The sequence below is a fragment of the Poecilia reticulata genome, linkage group LG3 (genome assembly GCF_000633615.1).
Source record: "Poecilia reticulata strain Guanapo linkage group LG3, Guppy_female_1.0+MT, whole genome shotgun sequence".
Lineage (NCBI taxonomy): Eukaryota > Metazoa > Chordata > Actinopteri > Cyprinodontiformes > Poeciliidae > Poecilia > Poecilia reticulata.
Window position 1 is genome coordinate 15,909,449 of NC_024333.1, and position 11,086 is coordinate 15,920,534.

At 35.8% G+C, this 11,086-nt stretch overlaps 1 protein-coding gene across 1 annotated transcript; it reads right to left on the minus strand.

Annotated features, from left to right (window-relative positions):
* Window positions 1–544: 544 nt before the first annotated feature.
* Window positions 545–8,993, minus strand: lin7c (lin-7 homolog C (C. elegans)). The gene is made up of 5 exons (XM_008405145.2): window positions 8,788–8,993; window positions 7,080–7,198; window positions 6,924–6,995; window positions 6,594–6,803; window positions 545–5,469 (listed from the first exon to the last, which is right to left on the minus strand). Exons 1-5 carry the CDS (start codon window positions 8,822–8,824, stop codon window positions 5,302–5,304), a joined length of 606 nt encoding a protein of 201 aa, XP_008403367.1. The 5' UTR covers window positions 8,825–8,993; the 3' UTR covers window positions 545–5,301.
* Window positions 8,994–11,086: the final 2,093 nt, after the last annotated feature.

The following is an 11,086-nucleotide window of genomic DNA, read 5'->3' on the forward strand; positions in this document are numbered from 1 at the left end:
TTCTTTTGAGAGTAAGTACTTAGACACCCCTGAATTATTGCCAAGGGAGATTCAAGAATTACTCAAACATGCACGAATCAAAGCAACACTCCAGGGATGTTTTTGATGAGGGAATAACATTGTAACATGAAACAATTCAATTCAAAACTGCTTCATTGATCCGACAGAAAAATTTAATAAATTAATAATTAGGTAATGATAGGTAATGAATAATCAGGGGAGAGTATTCATTTCATTAATATTCTGCCCTCTCCCATAAGCTCTGCGCTGGTGAGAAAATAATTCTATCTATGATGGTTGCACTTTTTTTTTTTTGCAAGTAACGATTGCTAACACAAGAATACATCATTTCAAGCCAAGCAATCCTCTGATGCTGATACTTAAGATGGACTCTTTAACAACTTAATACTGACATGATCACACTGATACGAAGACAGTTGAAAATGTTGTTCCCTTATGAAGTAAACTTTTCAAACTATAAAAATATATACAGAGTTGCAGTGAAAGGTAGGATCTCTCTAAGAATAAACACAAAACACTTAAATTTCATAAATGTAAGCACAATTTATTGAGTGTCTGATACAACTATATTCATTGTTCTACATCACATTTTACATTCCACATCAATGTAAGAGTAAATAAAACAAAACCAGACAACACAAAATAACATAACACCATCTACTGATCTTAAGATTGATTCAAAACTGACCAAAAAATCTGAAGATATTATTAACAGTTTGAACAAATGTATTAAGTTTAGTTTTAGTTTTACAAAGAAAACAATTTCAGAGCTCAGAAAAGAAGCACCGACATCGGACCATTTACCTTTTGTGATTCAGTTTCCTTCTAGAAAGGTTGAGCTGATATTGCCCTAGTACACAGACAAAATGGAAGTACCAATTCCTGGTATTATTTATATTTTTTTTTAGGAAAACCACTTACAAAATTGAGAATAATTATCAAAAGAAAACTATTATAAAAAATATTCTATTGACCATTCAGATTTACAGACGAGGAAAACCTGTAAAAAGTTGAACTCAAGATAATGACCATAAACATTCAGAGGAACAGTGACTATGCAGTGTCATAGCTAAGTCTCATTATGTTTACTTTCTGATATGAGCATGTTTGCAGGCGAGGATTACGCTAAGCAAGCTACTGTTGGATTTAAACTTAATTAGGGAACAAAGTTTATTCTATTTGAGGACTTTTATTTACATTCAACTCAAAAGTAAATTCGAGTAAGCTACAACAAATGTCTAAATATTCCTTCTTTGAAATAAGAATCATATGCAATCAGTGTCTTTAGCGTTAATAAGATCATACCATGTATTACTTAGAAAATAACAACAAAATGTTGTTCTAAGTAGACATGAAAACATTTCAGTATTCAATTCCAATATTTCCACCAATTTATGGGCACAACTTTATAACAAAACTCCCCTTATGAGTGGTAAATAGTAAATAACCAGTTATAAATAAGTTGTTAATTTATAAACCATTCTAAAGCAGTCATAGGACATTGGTTAATGGGCAAGATGGGAGGGATAAATTTAATGTAATAGTGAATCTACATTAATGTATGAAAAGTTTCTTTTTTTGTGTGAATGTGTGCGTGAATGGAAATGACTGATTTTATGTAAAGTGTCTTTGAGTGTCCTGAAAAGCAATACACAAGCCTGATTTCATTTCTGTTTCTGAACTCTTGTGAGTAGCAGGTTTAACTAAGTAGGAATATCATCTAAGGGGAGTCTTATTGTGAAGTTGCACCCATTCAAGTACATTTGTGAACTGATTTGCTACTTGCAGCCCAAACAAACTCAAACAAACTGGTTCTGATCAGCTTGAACCGCAAGTTACACCAGCAGACAGATGTAGACAAATACTTTAACTCTCTTTTCGGATTATGTCATTATCATACAATGCTAAATAATTCTCAATAAAAAGGTAACTACTGAAGATGATCCTCCCTAAAGCCTTTTAACAATCACTAATTAGGAGTTTAAGTCTCATATTTTAAGCATAGACGGTGGTCAGAACGAGAATGGTTTAGTAAAGCTGTGTAACTCCCATGAATCACAGTACACCATTAGCCTCAGGTTCAACAGCAATTTTGAGTAACATTCTGTCGTACAATATTGTTCACTTGTTTTGCACCAAAAGGTTTTATTTCTGAAGTTTGTGAAATGACTTTGCATAGATAATTGATTTGCATTGAGCCTGTTCCATTTAAAAAAATTTTACCCAACAATTATTTGTTTTGTTTTGTTTTTTTGCAAAAGTTATGGATGTAAGCCATTAAATGAAACTGCACCTTGAGCTCAGAATCTATTGTTTATGCAACTTGTTACATTTTAACACCCCCTTCACAAGAACTTGAAACTGCCCCCAAAATGTGCCACAAAATACTTTTATTAGTCAATTCAGAGACTATTAATGAATTCTTTTTTAGTGAGAGCTGTCCTATTTGTCTCTTGATGTTGTCAATAGATTTTATGTGAAATACCACAAAAAATATCACCAATCTGTACATTCAATGATCAAATTTCATGCACCGCTCACAAAAACTGTATTTACACTGGGTTCAGGTCATCTCTGTTATGTAAGAACATGCTAAAACTTAGATGTTGATTTAACTTTATTATTCTAATTTTTAAAAATCAAAACTACTACTTCTTTAAACATGACTACTTCTACTAAAGAGCTGTTAAAATCACTTCATTTGTCATCCGTTTCCTTCATTTAGATTGATCAGAGCTACTATTGATGCTCTAGTGTCCCAGGGATGCAGCATATCAATCCTGAGTCAACTGTATGGCTTGGACAACTAAAACATACTTTGCAGCATGCTACACATTTAACATCAGAAACAAGGAGAGAAAAAAAGCTTTGCTAATAAATTTGATCTAATTTGTGAGGAATTTTAATAGTTTTAAACTTAGAATCATCTTTTATATGTCCTTTACTAGAAAAGCAAGAAATTCCTCATGTCACTTCTGCTGCTGTAATTACCAACTCAAATAATTCCCAATACACATTTTATCATGAGATTTTTTTTTCTTCAGAATCCAGAAATGAAAAGACTTCAGGAATACAAGACATTATTTTACATGCAGTGATGCATATGTAAGCGGAGTGTTTATTATATGAAAGATTATAGTGAAATTTTGGATCGTAATTCATAAAAAACACATTTTTGTATGTGTATTTTTGGAAATAGTATGCATGCATGTGAGAAATGAGGCAAAGACAGTTTTGAGAAAATTATTGTTATATTTTTAATTACTGAAGGAAATACCTGCAGCTTTCTGTTCTTTCTGAAAGCATCTAGACGATTAATTAAAAAGCCTCTGTTATAATTTTCTCATTAACTCTTCAATGATTTCATCAACTCCAGGGTATAAATGGAGAATGAAGGTAGTGTGAAATGAGATGTTCACTTTTGGAAAATACTAAAACTTCCAGGAAATGTGCAACCACACTTCATTTTGGTACAGAGGTCTTGTATACCATCTTGGGTTAAACTCTGCTCTTTTGTTTAAAAAAAATAAAATAATAATAATGAAAGATTTTATTAAGCATTGTTCGCTGTGTACAATTCTATTTCATTTGGAAATGACCATTTTCCAAAAGACGACACAGGATCGAATACATCCATATTCCGACCTCGATGATTATTTCAGTGGTAATTAAAGTGTCAAAGATGTGATAATCATAAAATTAATAAAAACATCTCCCAACTTTCTGTGCTTTTTCTGCCATCCTGCAGCGATCACTGTATCAAACAACCCCAAAAACAAGGGAAGTCCAAAAGCAGATCCAGGAAAAGGAACAAATCTCTACATTCATTTCTTAACGGTAGACCTTAAGGTCGTAAAAATGTGATCGTACATACACATCACTTTAAGGCTTACTATTAGGTTGGCAGAAAAATAGCTCAAACTGGCAGAAACCATCAAATGATCAGTCTCACCCTAAACCTGTGTCACTGACTGCAGTTTTACATCAGACTGCTGCCAAATAAAGAAACCTCACTCATCAACTTTAAGCACCTTTAGTTCCAACAAAGTTTCCAGCTGATCAACGTAGCCAAAGAAAATGCTCTTTATTTGAATATTTTCTGGTTATACAAAGATCAGGTGCTAGGTAGACATAACCTAGTGTCAAACATAGCGGTGGTAGTACGGTGTTCCTAGTAGTCAGTTATGAAGTCTCCTGTATAACATTAAATCATCACGAGAAGAAAGAAACCAGAAACCTATGAGGGGATTCAAAACTACCAAAATGATTTTTGTTTCTGAGACTTCACAGATTTTAGAAACCAAATTCTTAGAATAAAAATCTGACCTCGTTGTAGAAGTACAAAAATTCTGCTACAGAAATCATGGCTGTTGAAAATAATGAAAAGTTCACTAAAGCTGTGAGATTCCACTCCATGATGAGTATACTGTACATTACTAACAGAAATATGCATCGTGATGAGATGAGTGGAAACTGAACAGGTTTTGTCTCGGCTCAGGGTGACTGCAGAGCCTGTGCTTCTGAAGGTGTCAAACTCTGAGAAATGTTACAACGTGAAGCTCTGCGGTGGCACCAGCTCGGCTCTAGACTTGTTGAGACCCCATTAAATCCCTGCTGGGCTTGTTATTGTGCAGCCTGAGCTTTGAGAATACAGTGATTATCTTTCTTTTTTAAGCCAAACATCACTTTTATATCAACTTCCAAGTCTTTCTATTGATGACATGTTTGTTAAATGCCATTAAATTTAAAATGTCTGATTAAATTTTTGTTCACTAAAATGATGTATTTTTTTAAGAAAGCGTACTTTGTTGGTTTAATTCCTGCCACCAGTCACCAGTACTTGCATCTAAAATGTTAAAATAAAACAAGGTTAGTTTCCACAGCACATGACTGTTTGCCCTGAGGGACTTGGTATTGGCCGTGATGAAACAAATAAAATCCTTCTCCGTCAAAAAGAGTCACACAGTTTACCTTAAAAAAAAATAAAAAGCCAAATCTGCATTCAAATTGTCAAGTCACAGACAATCATGATCATTCTAGTGTATCTAGAGTTTTAGTGTCAAGTACAGTAACAGTGGTTAATATTAAAATGCTACAGAGATTAGAAGCACAATATACAGCATATGATAGAAATAACTAAAATTACTCAAGTTTTTTTTTTCCTTTTGTGTGTGGAGGGAGTAGAGTGAGTGAACAAGGGGATAAAAAGAGACTAGAGCAGATAACCAAAATAACTAAAAGAGGAGACCCAGGGGAACTGAGCAGGAAGCTGGAAAAATCCTACTGCGGGTAGTTGTTCTGTTGCCGGCGCTTTGCCGACCTCATTTTCTCAAATCGTGACTCCATCTCCTCAAGGACTTTGGGGGTGTACCTTACAACCAGCTTCACTGTGCCCTGGGCTGCTTTGAGGAGTTCCACAGCTTTCTCATGGTGCTCACCCTCCACGCTCTGCGGAAACAGAAAATACAGATTTCACAACCTGTGGGAATCTGTTTCCCACAAGTGCTTTATAAAGGGAAACGTAAGAACCAACTCACTATCTGCCTCTACCGGCTTCAAATGATTTATTTAATACAAACAAAGCTAAGTACATGTGCAAATTGGAATATTGCTGAATTTCAGTGAAACTATTAAGATTTATTACATGCATGGTGATATATTTCTTTGATCATTTTGATTATGAGTCCTAATTAAATGTAGCCAAAAATTAAATTTTTGAGGAAATTTGAACCTTAGACCAACAGAGTTTTTTTTAAATACAGAATGTTAAGGGCCTCTGAAATCAAGGGGGACTGTTGACCTTCTTAAATTGTCAGTATTATGTGTTTTCCAGGCACATAGTACCATTTCATAGCACAATCAGATAACCATTTTATCTTCAATTGTTATAAAAAATTCCATATATAAAATTTGACTCAAAAGAAATTAACTTAATAACTTTATGCTTTGAAATTGGGCCTTTGTCTCTTTATCAAAGTCCGACTCTTTCCAACACTCTGCCTTCAGGAAGTCATCACAACATGGCTCCTCTTTTAACCTTTAACAACATTTTTTACCAGTATTGTACTGAGAAGTCGTATTATGAGCTCAGCAGATGTGCAGTTCCACCAGGATTTTTTTTTTTTTTTTTTTGCTATTTGCTCCTGGCTAGTCTGAAGGAGCTGTGTGGGGGACTTGCAGTGAGGCGGAAACTTGGAAACCACATCTCTGAGCAGGAGCTGCACCTCGAAGGCGGTGCTAGGTCCACCCAGGCGTCTTGCACAGCTCAATGGCTGCCATGGGAGATTAAAGGATTTCTCAAATGTGCACAAAAAGAATCAAGACAACACTCCAGGTACGTTTTTGGTGAGGGAACAGCATTATAACATGATGTAAAGCTCAAAAAAGTCGCCTTTTCATAATATTACCCCTTTAACATTTTAAGTATGCATAACTTTTAAATGTTTAGGGTCCTCTTGCGCACAGCTGTACTTTGACTAATATCGACTGTCCACAAAAGTCGCTAAATACTTTCAGACTGAGGTGTGTCAGGCTAAAGCTTCAAGTTTCTCTTAGTAATTCTCCGAACGTACCACCCCATTAACAGAGAGAAGCTGGTCGCCTCTTTTAAGGCCTCCATGTCGGTCGGCGATGCCTGCCGGGATGATCCGTGAGATGTAAATCGGCGAGTTTTGCTCCTTTCCGCCCATTATGTTAAAACCCAAGCCTTCCTCTGTCTTGGGCAGCTCCACCACACGTGGATGCGAGTGTCCCTCACTTGCTGCAAAAGCTGCCACGGTTGCCTAAAAATAAGCAAACTAGCTCATTTAGCACTTGGAAATATGCTGCAATCAAAGGAAAATGTTTACCGATGCAATAGGAATTGAAGGTAATTGTGGATTAGAGAGTAATCCGAAGCCTACCTTAGCTGTGGCGTTGGCTCTGACCTCAGGACTGCTGTTAATGTCCACCGTTTCATACACATGCTCATAAACCTAAAGATGCACAAAAATAACCCAAATTACTAAAACAATGCACCAGGATAGAAAATAGACAGTCCAATGTTCAAATAGTCTCACTTCTCTGACAGCGTTGCAGAATTCACTCTGCAGGACCCTCTGCAGCGCCTGCAGCTTCTGAGGAGGAACTTCCCCTGTCCTCTGCAGCTTATCAAGCAGCTCAATTGCACGGTTGATATCTGTCGACCAGAACATATGCAGATCCATCACAGTGTAATATTCACAAATGAATCAACAAACTTCATCTGAGCACTAAGCCATGATTTTAGGCAGCCTATTTGTTAAGCAACCCACAGCAGGCTAGCTTCCCAAGACGATAGGCCAATCAACTAACCAGCTGATGTTATTAGATATTGTACTTCTGTTACCATGTAAAGATTTAAATTGCAAAAAATGCAATATTGTCACCTTCCGTCACCTTATTTACTTAAGCTATTATTTTATAAAGATGACAATATGTTACCTACAGTATTAAGTAAGAGTCCCAGTGTTAGCCGAAGCAGAAATATTTGTTGTTTTCAGATTTTAAATAAAAACAATTTAGTCATAGTATTACATTTGTGTTGAAACTAGAGCAGCAAGGTATTAGAAAACCAGAGAATTGGGGTATAATTATTATAGATTATGATTAACACACGTTTTCTGCTCTTCTCCATGTTCCCTTATAAATGTAAGCTTAAGCATTTTATGGACTGAAATTTATATTGTGTATTTAATAAGGGCAGTAAAAGTTCATCCAACCAGCCAAATGAGATATGTAAAAGTAACCTTAGAAATTTGACTTACCAAATATTGCATTCTGAAATTGCAATTATGCTAACATTAATATTGTGATGAAGTCTGTGACTTAATATAATCAACAGCTGCAGTTGATGCCATGCACAGTGATACTATAAGTCTCAAAGCATCCCATGAATGTTGTTTAGATTTTTAAGGAACTTTGCGTCACTTGCCACTTTAACTGGTTTAAACTGAGTAATTACCAGCAACACCATCACCCTGAAAAGGGTTATATTCTTCTATTTTTAATAGGTTAATTACTGCAAAAGCATATTTAGAGGTGCAGCTCTACACCAAGAAAAGTACGCATTTTACAGCACTGCCCAGATCACTGCCCCAGTGTCTTGTACATTAACATTTGTTAAAATATTGCTTTTCATAGGCAAGGCATCCTCAAGTCATCAGAGTTCCTTCAGTTTCCGTTGTCATCAGCTCGAAAAGCTATTCACTGTAAGCATTGTTCAAAAAAGGCCAACAAACATTACTAACAAACTGCTTACTGTAAAGACATGCATGTACTTCATTTCTGTGAGGCACTTTTAAACCTGTTTAAGTCTGGTGTAACAAATGAAGAAATAAGTGCCAGTTTAAAGGCGTAATTTGCTATTACAAATGTCCATTTATTCGAAATAGATCTAGAGTATTACATGTCAGTTTTTTCTTCTTCATGCAAATAACAATGAACACATTTTGATTTGTAAGGCTTTTAATTTCTACATAACTTCATTAGAGCAGCTGGGTTTGTCCATCACTGTTGTCAATATTAGCTAGTTAGCTAGTGTGACTTAAACAATTTAACGCTGTATTTATTATCCTTTGACCAAAAGAAATCGACTTGAATGATTCATAAGACGTATTTAATCCAGTGTATGCAACCAAATAATAACGTGAACGCGAAAGTAATACAACTTTTATTCAAACAATAACCAGCTAAGCTAGGTCAATGCCTTTCTCGTATAACTGAAACTAGCTAGCTAATTATTGTTACCTCTTTCCAATCGCACAGGCTCCCCAAGAGATGCCATTCTCCAAAACAGAATTTGGACGATTTTAGATTGATATTCCGCTTTGGGGAATATAAGGAAAACTAAATTTGGTAATCCTGGTGAACGTTTCGTGCGCTTAACTGAGTCGATAAATCAGATTAGCTCTGTTAGCACGGCTAGGCTAGCTGCCAGTGTTATGTTGCGTTCAGGTGAGCCTCGAACAGAGGACTACTCCGAGAAAAATTTGTGCTTTTGCTGGCTTTATGTGTAAGATGATTTCCATTTTCTGCACAGAAGTGTCTTTAATTGTTTATTAGATAACGTATCAATTTTGACTCGTGTAACTGTTCTTTAAACCAAACATAATATATATGAATCAGTATTTGTTGTTCAGCTATTCTGTTCTTCCTTTTTCTCCTTCCATCTCCGCCATGTCTTCTTTTTAGGCACGTTTCATGCGTACGCTAATTCTAACGTTGTAACTCTGCTCGGTATAGAGGTAAATATTAGAGTTTATTCTATTAAAATGGAGCCCTCAGAAAAAAAATTGGGTTTTCGCACAGAAGTAGATTAGTTTCTTTACTGCCCTCCTGTGGCTAATTGTAGCATTGCTCTAGGATCATCAGAGGTGCTTCTGCTGCACTGCTCTCTCTCTTTCTCTGTACGTCAACTTAGGAGCATGATTCAATTCTGACCACACCCCATGTAGTGATGAAACGCACACAAAAAAGTTTGTTAAAGTTCCGTAACATTGTTGACTGGGAAATGTGTTTAGCCTAACATAGTTTAAAATCTGTGCAGCAGTTGTAATTTTTTGTTCATTTTTGAGATTGTTTTAATTTCTTCAGCTACTGCCCCAGCTCAAAAAAATAGAAAAAAAACAAAACACCATATCATGACGTAGTAATTGTTCTGTGCTACATTTGAATATTACTATATTTCTGTCATTCGAACAGGGGCCTCTCTGACAACTGTCATCAAGAAGTGTGTAATTAGAGCATGGCAGTTTTCTTTCACTTGTAAATTGTTGCAACAAAAACAGCCTGAGGCTCATTCTCCTGGGAATTGGAGCACCTACCTTATCGAGCAAGAGTCCCCGTGTTTGATTCATTGTTCCTGGGTTTTAGTTTTTTTTTTCGCCAGGGATGTGTTTGTACTTGAATTTGACAAAATACGCTTCAGCTCCGTCTTAGTGAGAAATATCTTTGAGAGCACATGGCTTTTCTTCTCGCATCAAAATGGCTTTGTGGCCACGATGAGAAACCTTTTTCTTAGAGACTAAACTTCATTTCATCTGGTATTGCTGAAGGATCCTTCCAGGAGAAGTTGACAGACTCTTCTTTTGTATTCAGCGGCAACACTTACCTTTCAGTTGAAAAGAATATATTAAGTGATTGGGATCTGGAGGTTCTTGATGATAATGAAAAAAAACAAAAAAACATGGTATTTCCAAAATGTCTCAAGCAGAGGATAAATACAGTCTACTTCTGTTCCAGTCAAAACCTTAAACTGTGACGTTTAGACTTGGCATGTAACGCTGTGAGGTGCTTCTGCTGGTGGGAATGTATCAGTCGTCTCCCAGATGTCAAGGATGGCTTCTCCTTTTGCTTACACTGAGCATGAGAGCTGGGTAAGATCAGTGACAACTGCTCTGTTGAAAATGATTCAAACATGGGATTACCTTGAACTCCGAAGAAAATCTTGGGTGTATATCTATAATGTACACAAATGTATGGGTGGCTGAATCCATCACTGTCAACCTCAGACATGCCCGATGTGTACTCAAACACTTCTACTAGTCTGCACTTGAAGCTGCAGGCATGTTTTTCATGATATTTCTCACTCTCAAGTTGAGTGATCTATGGAAAAGAATATATTAAAATATATAAAATTTAATTTATTTAAGTTGCTTTACTGTGTTGGAAGAGAGCGTTTGCTCCATTTGTCACCAAAGACAGTTTTCTTACTTTCCCTATTATTCCACAATTGTTTTCCTGCAGCTTGAACAAAAAATAAATAAATCCCTCTGAAGTAGCTTTGCAGGTGGTCATAAAATGTGTTGCTTTTGTCAAAAACATGCCTTTTTGGTGTAACATACCAGTATTTCCCTTCTCAGCTGTTCGCAAATTAATCTACCTAAAGATGCACTGTTGAAACTGTATCGACATTGATTGTGTTTTTTCAGTTGCCTATAGTCATTTTTATTTCTTCAAATATTTCAGTTTAATATTGCAAACAACTTCACAACATACAAAATGAATATTAACCCAGAAACATGTCAATGAATAGATTTCTTCATAT

Coding starts and splice junctions, on each gene's coding strand:
- lin7c (XM_008405145.2), bottom strand. CDS start 8,824: ATGGCATCTCTTGGGGAGCCTGTGCGATTGGAAAGAG. Junction 6,804..6,923: donor GAGCCAACGCCACAGCTAAG/GTAGGCTTCGGA, acceptor GCTTATTTTTAG/GCAACCGTGGCAGCTTTTGC. Junction 5,470..6,593: donor TTCTCTCTGTTAATGGGGTG/GTACGTTCGGAG, acceptor CTGTTTCCGCAG/AGCGTGGAGGGTGAGCACCA.